At 32.7% G+C, this 26,734-nt stretch overlaps 1 protein-coding gene across 1 annotated transcript in view; it reads right to left on the bottom strand.

The window, feature by feature from the left end:
- Positions 1-6,978: 6,978 nt before the first annotated feature.
- The window catches only part of LOC106467031, a 62,844-nt gene continuing 43,088 nt past the window's right edge, over positions 6,979-26,734 (bottom strand). Inside the window, exons 6-16 of the mRNA XM_013927340.2 lie at positions 23,497-24,734; positions 22,586-22,874; positions 21,104-21,259; positions 18,787-18,906; positions 18,413-18,559; positions 17,674-17,797; positions 16,182-16,366; positions 12,101-12,252; positions 11,497-11,629; positions 10,085-10,275; positions 6,979-8,057 (exon numbers count right to left, since the gene is read on the bottom strand). Of these exons, the coding sequence (XP_013782794.2) occupies positions 7,784-8,057; positions 10,085-10,275; positions 11,497-11,629; positions 12,101-12,252; positions 16,182-16,366; positions 17,674-17,797; positions 18,413-18,559; positions 18,787-18,906; positions 21,104-21,259; positions 22,586-22,874; positions 23,497-24,734 (3,009 nt within the window). The 3' untranslated portion in view covers positions 6,979-7,783. The remainder of the gene's footprint in view (positions 8,058-10,084; positions 10,276-11,496; positions 11,630-12,100; positions 12,253-16,181; positions 16,367-17,673; positions 17,798-18,412; positions 18,560-18,786; positions 18,907-21,103; positions 21,260-22,585; positions 22,875-23,496; positions 24,735-26,734) is intronic.

The raw sequence follows: 26,734 nt of genomic DNA, 5'->3' as shown, positions 1-26,734 counted from the left end.
GGCATCAACTTATTATATATTAGGGAGATGTATTATTAAAACTGTAAAGCTCTTGAAGAAACATTGTGTTTCACACGGTGTTCAAACTTCTCTTTATTTCTCCAAAAGGGGGCTGAAGGGGTAATCTGTTTTAACCACTCGCACTACTATACAGAGTGTGTTGTCTGTCAGTCAGTCGACACTAAAATTTGGCCACATAAGGGACCTTTTAATGTTGCAATTTGTACTGTCGTGACGTCAGTAAGACGTGCGTATGCCATGAATCACGAGAAGAATTATGCGCTCTGTAGGCTACAACACAGCATGACGTATGAACTTCAAAAGCAAGAAATAAAAATATTTATTACTCTTAATTTTACGTTTATTTACTCTTGAAACAGAACACTGCGTTATTCATAGGAAGCCGCGTTACTTGTGTTTAGTTGTTTGTTTATCGAATTTAGCGCAAAGCTGTCTGCACTATGTGTCCCTAATTTAGAAGTGATAGACTAGAAGGAAGGCAGTTAGTCAACAACTTTCATCCAGACACTTGCCTTCCCTGGAAAATGAGAAACATTATTATTTCTGTATTCATTCAGCATATGTATATGATTTTTTTATTCAATTCATAATTTCACACTATTTGCCCCCCCCCCCCGAAAATTTGCCCCTCCTTGAAAAAATTTCTGTGGACGCCCATGTACCTACCAACTGTTGGGCTACTCTTTATCAATGAATAGTGTGAATGATATCACATTATAATGCTCCACGGCTGAAAGGACGAGCATCTTCGTTGATGAGATTCAAACCTGTGACCCGCAGATTACGAGTCGAACGCTCTAATCACCAGGACATACCAGACTTATATCGTGTGTTACAACCTCTTTATCTAAATATGTAAAGCCGCAAGTCTAGTAAGTAGTAAAATAAATTTAATATTTTGATTCCACCCAAACACAACAATCGGAACATCTTCAATATATATTTAATATTTTGATTCCACCCAAACACAACAATCGGAACATCTTCAATATATATTTAATATTTTGATTCCACCCACACATAATAACAACAGTAATCAGACATATTAATTCCAACCAAACATAACAATAAGAAGAACATAACGGTAATTAGACGTATTAATTCCAACCAAACACAACAATAAGAAGAACATAACAGTAATCAGACGTATTAATTCCAACCAAACACAACAATAAGAAGAACATAACGGTAATTAGACGTATTAATTCCAACCAAACAACAATAATCAGACGTATTAATTCCAACCAAACACAACAATAATCAGACGTATTAATTCCAACCAAACACAACAATAATCAGACGTATTAATTCCAACCAAACACAACAATAAGAAGAACATAACAGTAATTTTCCAACCAAACACAACAATAAGAAGAACATAACAGTAATCAGACGTATTAATTCCAACCAAACACAACAATAATCAGACGTATTAATTCCAACCAAAATTGAAAATGTTCTTCTTATTGGTGTGGGTATTAATGCTCTGTGATTACAACCAAACACAACAACTAAAATATTGTTTTTCAATTGTAATTACACACTTTGTAAAATGAAGTAATATACTAGAATGTAAAATCTTAATTCAAAATATATTTTATTTCTGCTACAATGTTCATCTTGTAAAAATAACTAAACACTTTTTTGCTTGTCTTCTTTATTCTGGTTTGACATACATTTAAATGATTAAATCTGTTCTTCTTACCCTTAGTGATATATTTAGATGGTTATCCTAATCGTATGACACTGTAGCGCTATACAATTATCAGTTTAGTTCAAGTAATCACCGGTATTCACACTTATAAAAACACAACACACCAGCAAGCACCTAATGCGGTGAATGTATACGATTGTTTTCAGAAAGCAACTTAAGGTTATATTAACCTTAAGTTACAACAAAAACTCACACTTTGAGCTGAGCGAGTGTGTGGGGCTATAACAGTGATTGTCAAATACTGCCCTTTCTCTAGTCTAGTCTAGTTGCCCATCTCTTGTATGTTAATTTAAAATTCGTATTATAAATGGGGTCCGCAACAGTAAAGCTCGGGTTTTCATAGTATAGTTAAGAACAAGAAACGATACCATGTTATATTAAATGAAAATTTCATTAATTTGCATATTTCCACTGGTGACGCTTTTACATACTGTGGAATTATAGATAGACCTATTTAAATACGAGGATCCACAAGACTGTCGTTGGTTCGTCAAGCAAAAATATGGACTGATCGATAAGTTGAGGGTTAATATGTTTTTTTATTTGCTATTGTCAGTGGTGGGAAGATGAAGCTGTATGGTTTGTGAAACTGACTATTATATTTCTTATTTTTCATATGTATTCATTTATTATAAAAATAAAAGTAACTACAAATTTATTAGGTTAGATTTGGTAAGATGATGAAAATAATAACAAAAATTATTCACGATGTATACTCGTTAGAAGCTCTTGCTTTAGGTACTTCAATTCAGTAACGCGAGCTGCACGTTTGACAAATAAGTTACAACTTGTGTGGCGGGATATTTAGTTAGAAATGGTCAAAGGGCAATAAAACAATAAAAAACATGTATATTGTTACAAGTTATAATATGGAAATTTTGATGGCTACGAACTTGGTCACACCGATCGGGTCCCTAGCGAGAGGGTTCATTTGCTGCATCTCTGTTCTATTTTGTTATTCCTGCCAGCTCCTACACGAAAAAAATATGAAGTTTCTCTTCTCAGTTCCTTGCCGCCGTAAATATTTACAATCCAGCATTATTATTTTTATAATTGTTCTTAAATACGTGTTTTTTGTTTTTACTTGTGCAAAGTTGTAGGTCCAAGTTCATAAGAAAACTTTTTTAACATAAACACCGTCATCTAATGTAGGCCTAATTCAACGTTACAACACGAACTGCGCGATGTATGCCTAATTTAGCTCCTTAGTTTTGATCGATAAATAAACACGTAATTCGCGAAATAGCTAAATCTCGTTATTAACGCTCACCATGAATTCTCATTTTACTTCAGTCTTATATTGAACTAAACTCTCGTGCTAAACACTTCAGAAATATCTTGATCATTATTAGCAACTTCTAACTTGGGACTGACATAGCCTGGTGGTTAGGACGCTCGATTTGCGGGTTCGAATCCCTTTCACCGAACATGATCGCCCTTTCAGCCGTTGGTAAAAAGAATTGGCTAAATTAGGGATGGCTACTGCAGATAGGCCTTGTGTAACTTTGCGCGAAATTCAAACCAAATCTTTCTAATATCTAAAATATACCACTGAAATAATATTATGAAAATCATTTATTTATCTAACGTGATCAAATCTGAATTTATTACACTGGAAAGCCAAGTCATATATATTGTATTTAAACTCCAAAGTGATCTCACATAATGTAATCAATGCAGGTCGTATCTGACTTTTGGGATGAACAATAGGCAGGGGTGAGATGCCATCCCGCTACTTTTTACTAGATTGTAAGCTTCTCACGCGGAAAGGTTCAATAGACCACGCAATTTTATGATTTTACCGGACTAAACATCAGAGGGAATCTTCTCTTTTCACGTGCCCGAGGCTATTAAAATTGGCTGTTTTTGTTTGTTTTGAATTTCGAGCAAAGCTCACAAGGGCTATCTGCACTAGCCGTCCCTCATTTAGCAGTGAAAAGCTAGAGGGAAGGGAGCTATTCATCACCACCCACCGCCAACACTTTTACCAACAAATAGTGGGATCGACTGTCACATTATAACACCACACGACGGAAAGGGCGAGCATGTTTGGTGGACGAGGATTCGAACCCGCACTGACCACTTGGCCGTGTTCAAATTGGCGGAATTTAAAGTTCTAATGCGTGCATTACCAGTTAAGAAACACTAAGTTTGTTGCTTAATTAAGTTTCATAACCAATTTTCTGCAATATAATTTTTTTCTAACAAGACAACATTTTATTCACCAAAATCTAGTGTCACTTTATTGTATTAATAATATAAAATACACAAAAGCCGTTACAATGACGTTTTCTTTTAAAGAAATACACCAAATAACTTTTTAAAATACAGAAATTAATTTGCCTTTTGGGAACTGAAATAATAGGCAATATTTCAAACTTCGATAGCTTATTCATCTATATTTATAAACACTGATTAAATAACTTTTTAAAATAATTGATTTAACAATGTTTTTTGTTTCAGTATTTCAACTGTTGTGTTCACAGATTTTGTAAATTTTATTATAAAACGTTTTATGTACGTAAACACTTTATATTTGAACACAAAACTTCGCCATCTTACGGCAACTACTAAGAACTAATTTATTTTAAAAATGATCTATTTGATTATTTAGGTAGTACCCGTAGATAATAATACGGCCCCAATTTTTGCCATTTTAATTATATTTGTACTAATTTTGTTAAATTATCCACACAAAAACTGCTGGAGAACAATTAACTCGAAATAAAAAAAGGGAAAAATTATACCACACACACACAAAAAAAGTAAATGGGTTATCTGTGCTCTGCCTATAGCAGGTATCGAAACGAATTTTTAGTGTTATAAACCCTCACTTTTGCCGCCGAGACACCTGGGGACAAAAGGTATATTCTTTGTGATACCAAACCTTTGTTCAATCAGAGGAAGGGCGTCGTCTCGGGCAAAAACGTTAACATTAAAACAATTTTTGTCTTTCATCATGAACTCGGCTTAAAGAAAATGTGACAATTTTAAATATATAAAGTTCGAGTGAATTTGGATGAGTAAAAATAATTACTAAATACATTTAAGAATGTTGAATTTCACAACAATAAATTTGTGAACAAATAAATACCAGACATTCAGTTAATTCAAACTTGAAATGTTAGTACATTAAAATTTTTTAACTGCAGGTCAGCAGTTCTAAAAGTTTTTAAGTTGATTACAATAATCTAATAAATTGTTTTCTGCTTATTACTTATTCACCAGAAGGACAAAGATGATTATCAAGTTGGAAGAAATAAAGAGGCAACAGACACGTTTAAATACAAACATTATATATATTACTGAATTATTTTTGTTACGTGTTCCATGATTTAGTTTCATTTATGAAAGTCAAATATAACATAAGATGAAATTTTTTTACGTCTGTAAAAAAAAAATCGTTCGTTTTTTAGGCTTCGAGGTTGCTAAATCACGCACTTGATTAGTGATTTCAAACTAACATATTTAAGAATAAATTGAAAATATAACAATGATCTTGGGTAAATTAGGGTTTCCATTAAAGACAAGTTCAGTACTTATTTATTCTACGGCATGCACGCCAACAGGAAGGGGCAAGAAGAGGCATTTGCACCCCCCTCACATTTCACAAAAAATTGCACGTATTATGATGTAAATTAAAATCGTAGTTAAATCAAATATCTTTAGTAATTTTTATTAAAACTGTAAATTTGAGTTTGCGTTTAAGCACACATAACACATTATTTTAGGCTGTTGACTTAAAAGCTGATCCCCTACATACATGTTTTGCTCCCTTGAAAATATTTCCATGGGTACCCATGCTCTAAGGTTACTATAACACAAACCTCACAGGAAAAATGCTTACAATTTATTTGTTGTAAAACAAAATAGTAAATGAAAAAAATATGAAACATCCCCAAATTATCATTTTTTCAGAAACTGATAAAAAAACAAAAACGTTTATACACCTAAAATGCCAAGAAATATCCCACACAAAAAAAAAGTGTAGACAAGTTTTTTTTTTATGAATACAACTTTATAATATTAACACACAGATCTTTCTAAACACTTAATATTTGTATATCACTAAAATCTAACAACACCATCGTGCATCTTGACCCAATTTCAACGAACATCTGAACACCACTATAGCTTTGTTGAAATACTGAAGGGCCTGCACATCTAATCCAGATGTAACCACCACTAACGACTTTATCCTGGGGGGTGTAACATTCAATACACACTTCTTTTACATAATAAGTATGTAACAATGGGGGCAGACATTGATAAATGCCAGACATTCAACAGGAATGTCATGTCTGGTGTAAATGCCCAGAAGGATCACAATCACCTTCTGGTGCAGATCAACTTATTCTGTTGCAAACATTAAGGACCACTACAATCACCTTCTGGTGCAGATCAACTTAGGCTGTTGCAAATATTAAGGACCACTACAATCACCTTCTGGTGCAGATCAACTTAGGCTGTTGCAGACATTAAGGACCACTACAATCACCTTCTGGTGCAGATCAACTTATTCTGTTGGAAACATTAAGGACCACTACAATCACCTTCTGGTGCAGATCAACTTAACTGATGTAAAAGAATCACATCATTAACTAGATCAACTTTTGGTTTTTGAGAACCACAACACACCTCAATTATGTGGGATCTTCTGTCTTGTAATTTTATTCATACACAGACACACAAAATAATAACACTCAAACTGCTAAAATGCTAACAACAATAGCATTATTTAATGGAGAAAAACTCTGATGCAGGTTCTGAGACCAGAACTAAAAATATGTAAATACCTACAACCCTGTCAAACACAAGGAATCACTAAAAATGTAACAACAACAAAAATAAAGAAGTTATAGTACGTGTGATGTTCTTTTAATCACCATTATGTCGAGTCGGAAAACTTCACAGAAATCTGAAGAACTGGAAGTTTTTCATTTGAGCAGGGGCAGCATTAGTCAACTTGGGACACCATACAAAGTTGTTTTCTGGGCTTCATAGTAAGGCTTGAAATTTTCTTTAATTTTTGTGATAGGGCCCTGATGCAACTGTATTTTTTGCACCCCATAACATTGCCCCTGCATGTAAGTACTTTACAGAACTAAATTACCAGTTTGTCTTTACCACCTTAACTTTGATGTGTTATTTTTGAGACAATTACAGAATGAAGTCTCATTCACCTCTGTCCCAGTAAGTATTAATCTACTTGCATTATTTGTTGACAGTAGCAGCTGTGAATACAATATCATACTGTTTTATCTACTGTGACTACAAAAAAAGTCAGTTGGTAATAATGATAATTAGGAATTTAGAAGGCATGTTTTGCTCAAATTTGAACAGTTCCAATAATAACATTAAAACCGAGATCTATGAAACATCATAACTGCTAATTTATGGCTTGTAATATAAAGATTTAGTCTGATCCGTACCTCGTAACTAATATTTTGTGATTATAAACTAGCCAACTGACAATACGGTCTCTTGTTATTAACTCTGTAACAGTGTTAGCTCTAATTTTCACAGCCTTAATATTAACGAGAGATCACAATCCTCAACTTACAGCTTGTAACTTCCTCAGTGTAGATATATTTATAATTTCTATCTACCAGACTTCAGAGAGTACATACGAGTAATTATCTTCAAGTATTGATCTTTAAACTGGACTCAGAAAAATTTCATCTACTTCTGCTCACACAAACCCCAATTTGTAATGGTTACAATCATAATGATCAAAATTCATCCAACCTGAATGTATCAAACAGTAAGAGTAACAATTATCTTTACTGTTTTGTTTTATCTTCAACAAAATTTCTTGGAATAACATCAACAACACGACCTTCTACAACCTTGATGTACTGTTTACAATTATATCAGTGTCATGTAAAGATTTTGAGGATCAAAAATCTGCCCTAACCCTCCTGATCAGGGATTATTAGCCTAAGTACCAGTGTAATACTGAAAGCTAAAGAGGACCACTCATTCCTGTGGCAATGCCACAGCTACATGTAATTATAGACTTAAACCTTGGTCAGCAGGTTTATCTCATCATACTGGAGGAGGCCCATTGATATACCTCAGCTGAGGAGTCAGGGAGGAGCCAAAGTTGTTCATGATATCACAACAGTGAGGCTCCAACAAGCTCCCCAGACAGGAGAGAACAACAAGCGCCACTTGGATGGGCACTGCAAAGCGTATAATTCGCTGCCACAGCTGAACTTTCTGGTTAGTCTTGGAAGGTAGTTCCAACTTTCTATTACTTGAATCTGGAGAAGTTGCCACAGATCTAAAAGTAAGAGCAGGGGGCTTCACTTCATTGACCCTAAAAGAATGAAATCATTTTATTTACCTGTTAATTGAAGAGATCCAAACTGGACATTATCAAATTGGTTCATTATTCATCTTTATCAATATAGAAATAAAAACTAATAAATTTGGGACCCATCTCTTATTAAAACTTTCGCTACACATATAGAAACACCACACTTTATATAAAAATAATGTAGAGGTGACTACATAGATTGTCTCATAGAAAGTCAATATTACCACAGACTATGGTATACGTTTCACTATCATAATTACAATGGACAATAAGTAAAAACTGTAATACTCTCATTTTTTACTTTAATTAACACCATCTTAAGCAGAGGCTAATCAAATATATATAAAATCTAAACAAAGCATTTAACCATATCTCAAAACTAACATGAAAAACTAAAAAGTTTACTAAATATAAGTCACGCATTAAATAACTTATCTTCTGAACAAAGCTTTTATTAAAACACCGATGAAAATAATACTTATTTGTTTCAAAAGTTAAGAAGATGATAATAAATGAAATGGAAACAAAAAACCTTTAATGAATTCCCTATCTATATCATGTGGGATGAGTCCATTGTACAACACTGATTGTTAGTAGTGAGTCAAGAAGTTTGAATCTACTGGGACTTTTAATGCACAACATTGACTGTTAGTGGTCAAAGTCATGCAGGTTAAATTTACTGGATCAGTGGGATGTGTTCACTGCACAACACTGACTTGCAATGGTCAAAGTGATGAAGGTTTAATCTACTGGGTCCAGTGGGATGAATTTGTTGCCCAAAACTGAGTAGTCAGACCCTTTCAGAGCATGGTTAAAGCCATTCGTAACAACAGGACAGCTTTGTGTGAACAAAAGATTACCTTATCGGAATGCCTGTCGATTACATAATCAAATCTGGTATAGAGTAATTTAGTGTTCTTCAAGGTTTTGTATTTAGTAAAAAAAAAAAAAAGAAATCCCTGATGTAGAGTGTTGACTCAAATTTCGTTTTCAAAATTCACATATGCAACTTAGAACACAAAATATTGTCGTTCATAAAAAATAGAATGTTCTAAGACTACTATAAGCTGTAAATTTCAAAAGTTAGATGAGCAGAACTCCATGAATAGCAAACAATGAAACTGAAGCCAAATTGTTCAAACCCTCTCACCTGAATAACTTTTTACCTTATAGAAGTTCAGTAAATTAAGCCTTTTCTTTGTATTGGTTATAAATAACTCATGAGGGTTTCACTTTATTGTATTTATCTACAAATTTACATTTAAATTTTAGTTTGTGATTATTTACAGTATAAGTTTGTTTAGAAAGAAAATCTAAAATGGGCAATTTAGAATGAAGAAGTATCACGTGATATAGAGAAGATTGAGAATTTATTTATGTATTTCATTTTAAAATTAAAACTTATATTTAAGTTTGAATTATAAACTAAGCTTTGATAACAAGTTTAGTGATATCAAGTTGTTTAATTAAATGTTGAATATAACTTTGTAAAAGGTCATGACATACAAAATTGTCAGTCAAAAGAACTGAGTCTGTATACAGAGGGTTAACATAAACTACTATACTAAACCTAAACAGCTAGTTGGTTTAACAAAAAACTACCACATTAATTCAAACAGCTTAATGCTATAATTAACTACTTCACTATTTAGGTTTAGTACTATAGTCTACTATATTAAACCACTACCACATTAATTCAAACAGCTTAATGCTATAATTAACTACTTCACTATTTAGGTTTGGTACAGTAGTCTACTATATTAAACCACTACCACATTAATTCAAACAGCTTAATGCTATAATTAACTACTTCACTATTTAGGTTTGGTACAGTAGTCTACTATATTAAACCACTACCACATTAATTCACACAGCTTAATGCTATAATTAACTACTTCACTATTTAGGTTTAGAACAATAGTCTACTATATTAAACCACAAATAGCATGTTGCTTCTAATAACAGTAAACTAATATACTAAAGCTTAACTTCCAAAACAATGAACATCTTAAAGTAAATATGCTTACGAAACTCCCTTTTCTTGTACTTCAATCTTACGGTGGCTTGCAAGATTTTTATGCTGGTCCACATTACGATACTGACAGGTACTGAGGTTTGTCTTACTCTGATCATTCACTTCTGGTAAGAAATCCTGTAGCTCTACTGAATCATTTTCCAACATCCCATAGTTTGTAGTAAACTTCTTGGTGGGCCAATCCTGTCATCAGATTAAAATACAGTTTTACTTTCAAATGCTTTGTTCGGTTTTTTATTGTTAAAACAACGTGTTTCACTTCACAACAACTATAGGGTAATATTTTCACTGTGTTTGTCTTTAAGGACCATGTATAACTTTAATAAAAGTATACTTATTTACAGTGTTTGTCTGCATCACGTATATTTTTTGGACACCTAAAATTTTTCTTAACTCTTAAAACAATTAAATCTATCAGAATAATAAAAAAAGATTAAAAATTTAAACAGCTGGAAAAAAATTGATGAATTTAAAGTTTTTGATTATTATTTAGGGAAATAATTGATAAAAAAAAAATCCTCCTGGTGTCATTATCTATATACAGGTGAAGTTTATTATGGCTTGATTCCACATTCATCAGCCGACTTACAGATATTAATGGGACAGGATTATTGTTCATGAGTAGAGAAATCTGTACTCTTTTTTTTTTTATAATACTTATCTGACACATTTAAAATAAAGATCCATCAAGTCTTATATAATGTATCAGAAACAAAAGTAATAAGTGTCAAAGTGTTATAATTCAAACACGTTCAACCCCTGAAACTAATGGTGACAAAGTGAAAACTGATTCGTAGATTGTGATGTGACTTATAACAGGTAAAATGTTACGTGACTTTTATTGGGGATTTATAAATAATAATAAAAATAGCAAAAATCTTGTTTAAACAAGCTTTACTGATGTCATAATTTTGTAACATTAACAGTAGGAGGAGCAAGAAAATCTCCAACAACAACTTCCACTACTATTATACCAGAAGCATGGGACAGCTTTACTGTTTGTTTGTTTTTGAATTTCAAGCAAAGCTACACGAGGGCTATCTGTGCTAGCCATCCCTAATTTAGCAGTGTAAGACTAGAGGAAAGGAACTAGTCATCACCACCCACCGCCAACTCTTGGGCTACTCTTTTACCAACGAATAGTGGGATTGACCATCACATTATAACACCCCCCATGGCTGAAAGGGCAAGCATGTTTGGTGTGATGGGGATTCGAACCCGCGACCCTCAGATTGCGAGTCGAGCACCCTAACCACCTGGCCATGAACCTTTTCATTCAGTGTTAATGAAATGCAACTATAAACTTAAGTTTGTATTACTGTACTTGTGTAGGTAGTATAGAAATGGGACAAAAATATAGTATTTCTTATTACCATACTTTTAGCATAAATTACAACAAAATACCTGGGTTTTGATAGCTTCATGCTGCATTTCAGTAATGTTGGGACGTGAAAATTGCTCCTCGACATGTTGTCCTTGGCTGTTGATGTTCCATTTCTGTTTTATACCTTGCATTTTTGTCAGCTCAGTGCCCGTCCTGGTACGAGGTTTATAAATTTAGTTTTCTTTTTACTTAAGGATCGTAATTACGGTTTAAAATTACAAAAACAATCCGATTGTAGTTCTTCTAACCTGTCATATCTTCCGTTACAACAGAATGTAAGCAATAAAACAGATACCACCATAAAGAATAAGGTAAAGAAAGCAACTATAAAGCTTACTCATCAACCAACAGCTTTGGCAGATTAAATGTGGGACATTGTTATTTCATTGTACAGAAATTAAATCATACTTAGGATTTAACTATCAAAAACCAATTACATCTGTTATATATTTCTAATTGTCTTTTATCGCATGGGTAAGTTTTTCATATCTAGAATGAAAATCATGTAAAATGTATACTCACTTGATGCTTTGTAACCATGGTTGAGACATTCAAACATTCAGTGTATTATAATCTCCTACTAAGTTTTACTAGCATTACTGTCAACCCTAAAGTAGTACTCACAGTTCGTAGGTCTCATCCCACAACTGGTACAGCTCCATCACAACTTCCTTTGTATGTGGCGATATCAACCCCGAGTCTGTCAGTAGCCGACGTATCAGTAGGTTTACTTCCAATAGAGCAGTTTTAGTGTCATGTAATTTTGACAATGAAATCTATATATACGAAAAATAAAAGGACTGTTTATAAAAACAAATTAGTTTTGTTGGTAAATAAATTAACTCCACCATACTTACTGCTTTTTAGTAAATACCAAATTTACACAATATTCATAACTGGAACTGAATGTTAAACTAACAAACGTTTACATAATATGAGCATAAACTCAGAATATTCACAACTGGAACTGAATGTTAAACTAACAAACATGTACAGAATATGTGTTTAAACCCAGAATATTCACAACCGGAACTGAATGTTAAACTAACAAACGTTTACAAAATATGTGCATAAACTCAGAATATTCACAACTGGAACTGAATGTTAAACTAACAAACATGTACAGAATATGTGCATAAACTCAGAATATTCACAACTGGAACTGAATGTTAAACTAGAGCCAAATTTCCATTAAAAAAAATAACTATTTCAAATATCAGTAAGGAAACTGTATTTAAGCTTAAAATAATCTGAAAACATGCACGGGGTTTGGCTGAATTCCCTATTTTTGTGATGTAAGAAAAATTATGCTTATATAATTATAGCACAGCTGCTTATAATATTTATTGTTTTCTACATAGCATACATTCTTCTTATGCAGCATTAGCATTTTTTGGCTTGAAATAATCACACATAATGGCTTCTGTTGACACTTTGTAATTAAAAATCTGAAGCCGTATTACTACTGTCAAGTTTTTTAGGCCAGATCCTTTACAGTAGGTGTCTGTGACTTGTTGGCAATAAATTTCAACAATAAAGAAACAGCAACATAGTAAACTTTTTAAAACCAGTCAAATGTATATACTAATGTTTGTTACACTATTGGTTATCACAGTTGTATCCAAAGCTTTAAATAATCGTCTCTTTTCAAAGTCTACGCAGGCTGGTTCAATTACTTTAGAACACAATTGACAAGACCAATTATTTTTCTCTGCTCTGCTATTACAATACAGTCTGTGATTTAATCTCATACCACCTATTTTTTAAAATTTTCTTGGGAGGCATGCCCCAGATCCCCATAGCATTAGCATGCTCATTGTGTTTTGCACAATATGTGTTAACTTTGGACCTCACTATACTGTACATCAAATGAAAAGTGGTTACATTAAAGATTCATTTTGTTAACATTCATGTAACATTTAACTTTAGCAAAATATTATATACCTTGATTCCACTAACTTCGATCAATCACATGATGCATACGAAATACTTTTCATGAGTTACAGTTGCCAATCATTCAATGAATTTATCAAGATATTCGCAGCAATATTTTAAGTATAAACTTGTTTGTTTATTCCACAATTTATGTGCCGAAAGTGCAAGTCGAGGGTTAGGCTCTTATCTGGCCATGTGGTAAAATATCTATTGTCTGATAAGATATAACTGTTTATTTACCTTTAGCAAGATGGATGAGTAATGTTAAATAGAAATAAGTTCAAATCACACAAGGCCCGTGCCCTGATTCTATATGACTGTGCCCCGAATCCATTTGGTGCTCTTGAAATATCAGAAGAGAAAACCATGATTGATATCATACTGAAACACTGAAAATTCTCACAAGTTTGGGCCCGGGCCCCACACCTTTTAAGTACCTAGTGATGACTCTGCCAAAGAGAGCAACACAGTTAAGGAAGTACAGGAATCTACTATCATATAATCGGCCATTGAAAGATTTTTCCCACTATTTACTTTTAAATATCATACAAGATCTTACAGATTCAGTTTTTTTGTTGTTGTTTGTGTATATTTGTGTACTGACAAAGACTTTACCATGAATATATATATATATCATATGACTATAGAAACAATAATGACAGCTTACAGACATTTTTGCCAATTCAACACCAGCAACTCCTCCGCTTCTTTTATCATCTATTCAATTTTACAACTATTGGACAGACCCTGTATTGTAGAATTAATGTTTACTGTAATTCCAGCATTACCAAGTGTATCTCCATGAAATTTGGCAAGCTTTTAGTAGACATTACAAAGTATGTTGTACATAGAAAATCAGAATTTTTAATAAAGATTTGTCTTTGAATCTACTAAGTTAATCTGACTAGTCTGAGTGAAAGGTGATTTCCACGTAAAGAATAAAAAATACTTTTGCCATCTTATAGTTTTCATATTTCCTTTGTATAATCTCTAGAACTACCTAAATGAATATCCAGTTTTTCCAGTAACACTTTCTCTTATTTTTCTCTACTAACTGTAGCAAGAGTTTCAAAAATGCAAAATAAATTCAAAAATAACTTTTTTTACTAGAATGACCACAGATTCTAACAGAAAATTTTAATTAGCTATCTTAAAAACACCGGGCTTCTTAACTTTTCACAACTGCTTTCGTTTGATTTTATTGTTCTATGAACCATGTCTAATTACTGCAAATAGCAATAAATCACCCAGTGGGAGTGAAAAAGAGTTTAGGGTAAACAAAATTTCAGGTTACACCTTGTAATGTCTAGCTATTCATTTTCCTTATGTGTTACAGAAGGAAAAATTTTATCTATTTTTTCATTTAAATTTTTTTATATAACTAATGAGTTTTTAATTTTTCAATTTCCATTACTTTTGTAAAATATATATCTATCAATCATTTACTTCAGAATTGAGGTATTTTGCTCTCAAAAGACAGTTTTCATTAACCCTAAAGTTTCTCATTTCTAACTGACCTATAAAAAGGTTTAAAACCTTTCACTACTTACCAGAGCACAAACTCTAGTTTTTCTCTCAATAAAATCTGTTAAAAAAAATTGTACCTTTTACCAAAATAAGTTAAAAAAAAAGATTTCATAATCATGTAGTTCATAAAATGGCCTTTCTATTGGTTAGAAACTTGTACTATTGACAAATAAGAATGAGTAAGTAATTTCTAAAGCATGAAGAAGTAGAAAAAGCTTCATTGGTGAGTGTAACAAATTCTTTGACATCTCAGAAAATAAAGAATGTGGGAGGTTCTTATTTTAAATTCTGGACTGACAATATCTGTAGTAGATGTTTGTAATAGATGGAAATTCTGAAACCCATGTAAGGGAAGAAAGAAAATCTAAAATGAAGAATTAAGAACAGATAAATATCATGTGAAACAGAGAAGTGAAAACTAAGAATATATTCAAATGTTTCCTTTTTGAATTATAAGCTACTTTTTGCTATCAAGTTTGACATAAATCTATAATAATAAAAGGGTGTGTCTGTTTGTGTGTGTGTGTGTGTGTGTGACTGCCATAGCTCCAAGAGGAAAGAACCTAGAAACCTGAAATTTTTCACACATACTAAGTGGACCTTGAGGGTGTATACCTGGGTATTATTACTTGAGCATTTTTTTAATGAAGCAAACTAGCAAAAAAGCTCATACAAAAAAATGGTTCCTTATATTACAACTTCTAATATATTGGAAAGCCAGTGCATTTTGGTAAAAATGGATTCCAACAGTGGCTTTTATGTCATGTTGCTTAGCAACAAAAGTATACACGTTGATCATAAAGTTGTTTAATTAAATTTTGAAATAACTCTAAAAGGTTGTGATATGTGTACTTTGATCCCCAGATGTCACATTGCATCCTATAAAGTAACATTCTTGATAGTTTTCACACGTGTGTAACAGTATAACAGCAGGGAGAGCAAACATATCTCTTGCTTACAAATATCAAAACTTAAAGAAACATTAAATATTTTAAGTTCTCAACCTTTTTCTTGAAACTATCACAGGAGATGGAATCTTGGGAAGACAAAAAAGAAATGGTTAAGTAAAGTCATCAATTATTCTTGTGAAAATGTATTCCAAAGGTATTTCATTTCCGGTATTCTTAAGTTTCTTTAACTAAAATGATTTAAGACAAAATGTTAAACACTCAAAAACATATACAAGAATTGTGATAGGGATCTCTAACAAGGTTTTTAACTTATGATAGAAGAAACAGTTGACCTTTAATGACATTATCCTCTCCTCCAAATCTTCCAGACACTTTGGCCACTTAGTCTGGTTTGCAATGAGAGAAAGTTTGGTCAATTCATTCTTCAATTCTTCTAGTTTCTTAAAACAAACTTTTTGCTCCACAGGATGACAGTCAAACAGCTGATGGTAAAACAACTTCCACTGAGAGATGTGGTCTAAAAACAAACAACTAAATATTTACATTTACCTAAAAGGGGAAAGCACTAAAATTGAAATCTACCTTAATATAAAATAATCTTTTATCATTCAAGAAAAATTTTAAAATGAACTATTCACTAACCTAAATGTTTGTAGCTTTAAGCATAGATAGAATTTACTTTGGATTTTTCTAAACTTGATCCACAGGTACATATTCATAAATGAAAAAACAAACAACAACCAGATATAAGCTACATAATCAGCTAGATTAATCAACAGTAACTTGATTGAAAAGAGTAACCACACCACTCATTATTATTAATAAAATTGCTAGGAAGAAAGAACATTACAAAAATTTGTGGTTTTATTAAAACGTACCAAGTTAAACCATGTACAGTTAACTGTTGGTTCTCAAGCACGCATTGAAATGTTTTTTTTCCTTCTTCTCTAATTAGTAATGAGAATATAGTTGTCTAAAACAAATATTGACTGACACATGATAACATGACAAAAAGTTGCCTAGTTAAGCTTCTCATGGACAACCATTACTTTTTCAAGTGGTCTTGGGTAAACAGCTGTTTACTAACATAATAACAAATAAAAACACTTGTGATTTTTTTAATTGTTTCATTCAAAATCAAGATTTTCTTTTTACATGGTTAGAAGACCAACAAAATTAGTAATTCTTTTGATACACATACATAAAATAAATGGTGTCCAACATACCAAGGTAAGTTACCATGGTACTTGGATATTTATAGGGCCATGGAAGGTTGTTAATTTTATTTCTAGCTAGATTTACAAACTTAAGTGAAAAGCAAGAATAATTTGATATAAATTGCAACTGTTTACTCCATTAGATTTTAGTTTGTCTGGAACCAAACTCTAGTACATAAAAACAAAAAAATGTCAATATCCTTGTTACATAATATCACCAGTACAGTTTAGAGAACTCACTGTGAACTGTAGGTACAATAGCCCTTTAGTTTAAGAGTCTGATGTTTACCGACTGGGTCCCACGAGTAAAGTACAACTGATAACAGCAATGAAAAGTGTTTGTTAATCTGAAGTTTCTCACCAAAACAAGAAGCAAAATGATAATATACGAGGACTTGTATGGGAGAGATAAAGTAAGGGTTATGACTCACAGTTCATAAAAAGCTTAGGGGAGGGAGGGGGCACAGAAGACTGATCTTGCATCGCCCCCCCCCCCCCCCACCTTTCAGTTAAAATTTTTTTAAGGGAAATACTCTTAGTTACAGATATTAACTGGTTACAAAGTCTTTGATTAGACCATCATTTCTGATGAAAAATCGTAGGTTACCTTCCAGTTTTTCAAGATCTTCAACAGAAAGCACGGTATGATGATGATGATTGTTGGTATTCACTTGTTCTTGCACGTCATGCAGAGACTTTAGATAAGTTCTGCAGGTGACCATCAATTCCGCCTACAGTAGAGGTAGTTTATTCAAGTTTAGACACATAAGAAACTTCACAATCACATTTTAATTGTCAGTGTTTTGCCTGACTTAAAAATTGTAATTTTGTTAAACAAAAAAAAGAAAGAGGCATAATATATTGTTGAATGACAAACTGATCTTCACTAAGCTTACTGGGGTATAATAAGTACCAAACAAGGCTTTCAACAAGTCAGAGGTGAATTATTGTTTAATGATAACAGTTTCACAAAACACTAACTTGTTCGTAGCATTTTTATACAGTCTAAAGCAAGTATGAATTAAAGCGAACCCAAATATTGTTACTTCCTAAATCTCTAGTTAAAAGACTGACTATTACATTGTTCATTGGTTGTCTAACTATTTATGAAATAGGCATGTTTATGTTAGTTAATTATTATCTTGTTTTGGTCTTTCTAACAAAAATATTAACCAGACAATTCCTAAAGTTAAGTTCCATTCTAGAACTGTAACAAGACTACTTCAAAGACTTGCAAAAAATATCTCTCTACACGCACACACACACACGTTCAACTTTGGATATAACTAAAGTCATGGCAGACAGTTAGATAGTACTTCACTTACACAAGTGGAGTAAGTACTTACAAATTCTGCATCAAAGATGGAGACAGTATGACTCTGGTAAAGCTTGGTGGAAAAGTGGAGAGCTTTTTCACTTTCTTCCAAGATGTGATGAAAATCATCAACATCCGAGTCCGACTCCACTCCTACTGGTGCCATTATATTGCATGCCTAGAAAAAACGTTGCAAGTTGCATAATCAGTGACATAAGAAGGTTTATTGTATTATTTTAAGGATGAAATGTTTTTCAACTTTTTAACAACTACTCATAAAGGCTAAAGTACATAACATACATATGAGATATAATAATACTTTCAATTCTCACAAAAATCTAACACTTTTGCTGATGAGATAATCTTACACCAAACTATGTGATTTTAGCCTATGATTCTACTCACCACAGAGCTGTCTGATTGGCACCCTAAGAAAGCATGGTAATCTTCTCCATAATCCTCTAATTTTCTGGCAGCATCTTCTGCATTGGACTCAGAGTAGGGTTCACTCAAATAAGCGGGCTCCTACATAACAGTTGCAACCAGATAGTTTATAGAGAAGATAAATGAGAACTTTTAATTAAAAAAAATATGGGCTGAAGTGTATGTGTTTGGGGGTGGGATAAGAAAAAAAATCAACGAGCCATTTCTAACGAGATTAAGTACTCTTTTTTTTCCCCTCTAAATTCAGATGAATTTGTTAAAAAATAAATTCTCACAATTTCATTGAAGTATTAATAGAAGAAATTCCAGCTAGTTAGACACATTAGTTAGATTTCTTACAGTAATTTCTACCCTTAGCAACTATATATGTGTATCTATACACCTACAGTTAGAGATGGTTTACAAGTTCCATAATTCTGTATTGTTCTGAGTATCAGTGAGTTGGTTCTCAGTATATTAAATATCAAACAGTTATTACTTTGCAGATAGCTCAAGAAGCATCATGTGCATAGAAAAAGTTGTATTTGTACTCGGCATATACTTCAATATATAGGCTTGTTCATAACAAATATCAAAAACAGAGTTGTTATCTTAAAGAAATAACTGATATAAGGACCTCATTACACTTTTAACCTTGAGCAAAAAAAAAACACTAAATAACTGTTCAGAAAACTTCTGCCTTAAAGTAATTATTACTCTACTAGTTAATACTTCCTAACAGAGTAATTATTACTCTACTAGTTAATACCTCCTTACATAGAGCAATTATTACTATACTATTAATTACTTTATGATATGTTTATTCAATTTGGAACAGTTGAAATTTAACACACACAGGACTTGACTGAAGCTAGTAATATATCATGTTGGTGACATTCAACACATTGAAAAACTATCTTTCATTTAACTAAAGCTTTAATGCATCTAGTAGTATTCCTCACTTGGTATGACTCAACTAATGGTATGCCCACTTAGTTACATTCAACACATTGAAAAACTAACTTTCATTTAACTAAAGCTTTAATGCATCTAGTAGTATTCCTCACTTGGTATGACTCAACTAATGGTATGCCCACTTAGTTACATTCAACACATTTTAGTAAAATATATCCCTCTTTTAATATGACTCAACTAATGGTATGCCCACTTAGTTACATTCAACACATTGAAAAACTAACTTTCATTTAACTAAAGCTTTAATGCATCTAGTAGTATTCCTCACTTGGTATGACTCAACTAATGGTATGCCCACTTAGTTACATTCAACACATTTTAGTACAATATATCCCTCGTTTAATATGACTCAAGTTACCATTACGGTTGGCAATCTGAAAATGATCCCTTTCTTGATCATAATCAAACTAGTGTTGCATCCTCTTAGTTACACTCAACACATCTAAAAATCATCTTTCATTTCACCTGATTCAAGATGGTATTATTTCTTGCTAGATACATTCAGCACAATATAATTTATTCCTTACCTAACCTGGCTAGTGTTATGGTCTGTTACATTTAGAAAATCAAACATTTATCTCTTGCTTGATTTCATTAGAGCTAGTGTTATATCCCATTACACTGAATATACCTAAAAGTTATCCCACATTTGATCTGACTCAAGCTAGTGTTATATACCATTATACTGAACATACCTGAAAGTTATCCCACATTTGATTTGACTCAGGCTAGTGTTATATACCATTATACTGAACATACCTGAAAGTTACCCCACATTTGATTTGACTCAGGCTAGTGTTATATACCATTATACTGAACATACCTGAAAGTTATTCCACATTTGATCTGACTCAAGCTAGTGTTATATACCATTATACTGAACATACCTGAAAGTTATTCCACATTTGATTTGACTCAAGCTAGTGTTATATAATATTACACTGAACATACCTGAAAGTTATTCCACATTTGATTTGACTCAAGCTAGTGTTAAGTCACGTTACACTGAACAAACCTGAAAGTTATTCCACATTTAATTTGACTCAGGCTAGTGTTATATAATATTATACTGAACATACCTGAAAGTTATTCCACATTTGATTTGACTCAAGCTAGTGTTATATCATATTACATTGAACATACCTGAAAGTTATCCCACATTTGATCTGACTCAAGGTAGTGTTAAGTCACGTTACACTGAACAAATCTGAAAGTAATCCCACATTTGATCTGACTCAAGTCATGTTACACTGAACAAACCTGAAAGTAATCCCACATTTGATCTGACTCAAGCTAGTGTTAAGTCACATTACACTGAACAAACCTGAAAGTTATCCCATGCTTGATCAGACTGAAACCCTTGATCTTCTATTGGCTTGATGGACTGTGTCACATTGCCATTGCCATATTTTCCTGTAATCAGCTCTTTGTTAACACTGAGAGAGTTGTCACTTACAATGATACCATTGGAATCATAAACCTGTTAGTAAAAAAATAAACTAAATCTTCGTAGAAATGAATAACAGTATTTCTAGTCAAGTAAACTTTATGGGATATGTTAAAATTTCTAGCACTGATAAAACTGTACACATTTTTAATATTTTTGAGTAAAAATTTTTTATCCACAAGAAAATAAAATTGAACACCATTATATTAACACAATAAAAGATATTAACTTGAATAAAAATACAGACAGAGATATTGAGAAAACTTTTAAAAGTCCTAAAAAACCAGTGTAGTAATTAGATAAAGTAATATAATACAAATTATATTCAAGTTATTTCTCTTCTGTTATTTTTAATCATGGCTTGATCTAAGTTATGATGGTTATACTGAATATCTTCAAATGCAGTTTGATAGCTACTGCAATTTACAATATTACATATACACAGACATAACTAAACAGTTTAACATGTTAAAAATTGTTACTTAGATACTGTCATTCTATAGTCAGTCTTAGCATTACAAGTAAGCATATTTTAATAGACATTGCTAGAAACATCTCTTGGTGATGATTAATCACTAGATTCTATTCTTGACTAACCTTTTCCAGTCTTATGAATCACAGTGCTTCAGAACGAGTAAATTCTGATAAATCAGTAAACACTTGTTTTCATGAATAATGATAATTTACTTGGGGGTTTTCGAACACCAGTAACCTTCTGATTATCCTTAGTTGATTACTCCCTCTTCCTTCATACTTCACAAAGTAAAAGTACCCATCCCCAGTGAGGGAAAAGTTTAATTTAATTTATCAATTTAGATGATTTTATGGACTTTAAAAAGGTTAATTGTGTTGCACTCTTGGCTTCACTAGGAGCCAAAGCTCTGAGCTATTCACAATGCCCACCAGGAAAAGTAATAGTTGAGCATATCAGTCATGCTAAGAGCCGCTCAACAATAACATACGGTAAATCTACATTTTTATCGCTTAAGTTACGTCACATTTTTAAATGTGAATGATAGTGTGATTAATTCCTAACAATTTAATGTAGAATATCCTGCTTGCAAAATAAAATTTGGCATCACCATTATTCATGTCTGTTCTCCAATCATTTCAAAAGTGAATGTTGAGCTTTGCCTACGTACGCAGCTTTTCAAATGGGAAACAGACAAATGCTCAGACAGTCACCACAGTTCACAATATATATAAGATGTGACTAATAGTTAATCTTTCACTCCATTCTACAAATTGTTATTGATATTAAATAACAATTTAATCTATCATTAGGTTCTTTATGCATGTTTCACTTGAAATAATTTTTCCGAAAGTTCTCAGATACAAAGTACAAATGTTTTGGTTTACCTGGTTTAACTTGGAAACTGAAGATGCACTACCAGATTTAGGAGACCTGGACTTCCTGGAGGAGCGCGAGGCTCGTCTCCAACAATGTGAAGAATTCTTGCCACGTTTAGGACTATTTTCACAGCTACGACCTCTCCGAGCCTCATCAAAACAGCATATACATCCTGAACTAAAAGATGTATACTTAGAACTAGGTGAAAAACAACTTGACCCTGAGTCAGACAATTGGACAACAGAAGAAGAACTGTCCTGCTTATACTGCCTACTTGTGCTGACATGGACTTTTGTTCTACAAAACAAATGATGATGGGGTGATCTTCCTATCCAAAATAATTTCACTAGCATAAAATAATCAAAATAAATTTTAGGTAACTGTGTTCTAATCCCAAGTCTGAATTTTTCACTCACTTTTATTAGAGATATGACAGATCACTGTACATCTCCTTTACTTAGTTAGAGAACCTAAGCAAAAATAAAGTATATTTGAAAATAAAAGTAGAAATTAAATAGTGTAGTAGTTATAAATGACTTAAAAATTAATATCTTGGAAAAGAAGTGGGTTTAGTTTAAAAAAAGAATTATCTACTACTATAACTTGTAATACATTGAAATGAATCCTTTACTCTTAATGAACATAATATAACCAGATGTAAGGTGGTGATAGCTGAGGTTGCAACACTTGATAAAACAAATTAAAATTTGAGGTTTTATTATATTATGATAATTGTGCATGACACCAAATTCTAGTACATAGGGTTATTTTCTTTGAACCTGGTTTTAGCTATGAATTTTTCACATATGCTCACGATAAAGTTCCTCCATTGGATGTTAAGATTTTTATAACAAATCTACATATAGTTAAGTGTCTTGTTTGTTCTTTTAGAGCAAATCTTTAAAATCATACAACTCACCTTAAATGTTTCCTTGTCTGAACGGGTGAGGACATTACATTAATTGCTTCATCAGATGTATTTTTTGGTGAAACAGAAGAAAAGTTCCATGAATTATGCTGGTCATACACTGTTTTATTATGTGGGGGATCTTTAGTGGACTGCACCTTACTCCTGGCAATGTTAGGTGATAACTCTGTGCTCACTGCGTGGCTTTTGGATTCAATGAGCTCTTCCATCTTTGCTGGTACCACTGTTTCAACACTCCCTGTACCCGATCGGCTCAGGTCCAAGCTACAGTTCATTTCATTTGATCCAAAAGAGTCCTCGCATTCAGAATCATTTGTGGTACATTCTCCACTTGCATCACAAGAACTTTCAACTGCCTCTGACACAACTCCTAAACCTTCTTTGAATTCACACTGCTGCAGCCATGCATGGATTTTGGCAGACTTATTATTCTTACTGTATGATCCTCTCACCAAACCCTCAGCTTCTATTACAAGCTGTCTGACAGCATCACTATTATTTCTTGGGCTAGATGTGGCAGCAGGTAATGAGAACATCTCCGGTTGAGGTGTGATCTGAAAAGAGCTATTAAGGTCTAAAACACTACTGGTTAAGGCTGAAGAGCTCATCTCCATTTCTTCTGAGAGAAAATAGTCATTATCAACTTCCTGGATATGCAATGTTGAATGCTTTTGGTTATTTCTTATTTCTTTTTTTTGGACGTAGGGGAATTGCTCCAGAGTTTTATTTTGGAACAAAGCGATTTCAGATAACAATGTCCCAGTGCCATTACGATGGTGCCCTCTGAAGTGACCAGAAGTTTCAATTGGTGAAGGCAACAGAGAATGATGACATGCCTGATCTGATTTTGACAGCTCTTTAGGAACAGGGCTGTAACTGTAAATCCTAATGAACTCTTGTCTCTCATCATTGGATAAGTGTGTAGAGCTCTCACTGGAATAACCAACATCTTGTACAATTTCAAAGTGATCAAAGCTCCCACCACACATTGACTTCAATTCGGGAATCCCTGTACACCCCACCATGACACCTTTATCATTATTCAAAGAACCATCCAACTTTTCATCACTTTCCTCTGGATGTTTTAGCTCACTGTCGATGGACTCGTTTTCCATGGTCAAGAGTGGCTGGAATAACCAGTCATCCCTATCAGAAGCTAGTCTTGGATACTTGGTAAGTGGCTCTTCTCCAACACTTAGTGGTATGGGAACATCACTTAACACAAAACCCTAAAAATAAATCATAACAGATTTTGTCATCACTAAAAAAGTAATTACAATGCTGTTGTTATAATGCCAATTATATAACAGTAAAAAAAAAAGATTATTACCAAGCAAATCATGAATGATCTTAAAGTTAACAAATAATTACTTAGTAAATACCACAATTCTCAGATAAAAACATGATAATCAACTATTTTAACAATGGAAATGTCTAAGGTGAATTAACTTGACTGAGATAGTGTACTAGAATTAAAATGTGATTTTAACCAAATATATCGAAATATATAACAAAGAGCAAATATGAAAGAACATACTATATTAAAGTTTGAAATCAAAATAACTGAAACTAACACTCTGCAGAAAGCACATTTTTAAATATAATACAAATAAATAAACTTGAGTGAATAAGTATCGTCTACAAGTGTAAACTGGTTCTATTTTACTATCGTCACTACAATCAGCCTTAACTTCACTAAATCTATTCCAGATAGCATTCACCTAAGTTTTCTCCCTTTCAAACCTGATCTAGGACTTTAAGAGGTTTCTCTAATGACAACATATAATCCCTGGTGGAGAACTTTAGCCTTGGTCGGTAAAACTGCTGTATACATGTATATGGAATAACATTTTTTGTGCTGTACTACTTTACAAGGCACTTGTCATACTTTATAAGATAGGTTTTTATTGTCAGTGATAGGTTTCCTGTAGCTTTGAAGCTTGTGGACAGTGAATGAAAGATATTAGTGTTACACACAAATGATGCACAAAACACAAGACTTCTATACACCGAGTTACTTCCCATTCACAGTGATTTCCTTAAGCTCAATTTAAACCATGGAGCTAAAATCAATTCGCATTTAGATTTTTGATATCTAAACAATTTTTGGGCTATTCAATAAGTGTAATTTTTAAAAGGTACAACAACACATATAGATACACAAAAATTAAATATCCAGCCCAGTACATATGTGATTCACCACTTGTTACTAAATTATACAAATTTCTAGGAATTCCACCTTTCAAACAGAAAGATGCCACAAAGGTAAAGTTGGCAAGATTTAAAAAACAACAACTTAAATTATTATTATTATCTAGTGAGAAAGTGACAAATCTTGCAAGTTGTAATTGTATATAATCTGACTTTCTGAAGATCTTATTTGATATATAATTCTAAGAAACCATGACCGAAAATAAAGAAGATATCTCAACCACACTACATCTGTTATATCCAATACCAACGAGGCCTTTCGACCAATACCTGGGCTCATCAAGGCCGGTGGAGATGCAAAATACATATTAATTGTCTAGTCGATATATATATAAACACACACACACACATATATATATATATATATATACATAAAATCAATTTTCGTGTTCGACATTGAACAGTTTTTAGGGTGTGAATCTGATCAGAAAAGCGAATTATAATTATTGTCGAAATTATTCACGTCATTTACAAATTAGATCTACAGGTAAGAATTAATAGCACAACATTATTTATATAACAACTGTTTATTTATTTATTTCGTATTTTACTATTAATTTTTATTCATTCATAAGAACTTACACAATACCCCTTCCTTTAGTTTAGATTTATTTTACCTGACCGTTGTCGAGAGTCGCTACATATTGGATACCACAGCTACGCCTGCGCCGACACACACGTTCCAACCGCTCATTAAACGGGTTCTATTCTGTGACGCTTGCAACTACAGCTGTATAACTACATTTAATTAAAGTGTATTATCGGCTACCTCGTCACAGAAGCCGTGTGGCCACCTAGGGGCAACAATAAGCATTACAGAATCTACCCTTAATGTTGTTGAACGTCAATTCTTCTTATCGCAGAAAATATAAGCACACAAATTATGTAACGCAAAGAACGATGCGTTTTTAAATATACACCTGGAAAAAAGTTAAGCACCCCCAAATATTTTTCAGGATTGCTTATTGAAAATAAGGTTTAATTTTCATGATGTTGAGCAATGTTCATAATTTCAAAC

Source organism: Limulus polyphemus, unplaced genomic scaffold (genome assembly GCF_000517525.1).
Source record: "Limulus polyphemus unplaced genomic scaffold, Limulus_polyphemus-2.1.2 Scaffold2465, whole genome shotgun sequence".
In the NCBI taxonomy this organism is placed as follows: Eukaryota; Metazoa; Arthropoda; class Merostomata; order Xiphosura; family Limulidae; genus Limulus; species Limulus polyphemus.
Note: the sequence above shows the minus strand (reverse complement) of the source record. Positions and strands in the feature narration are given on the sequence as shown.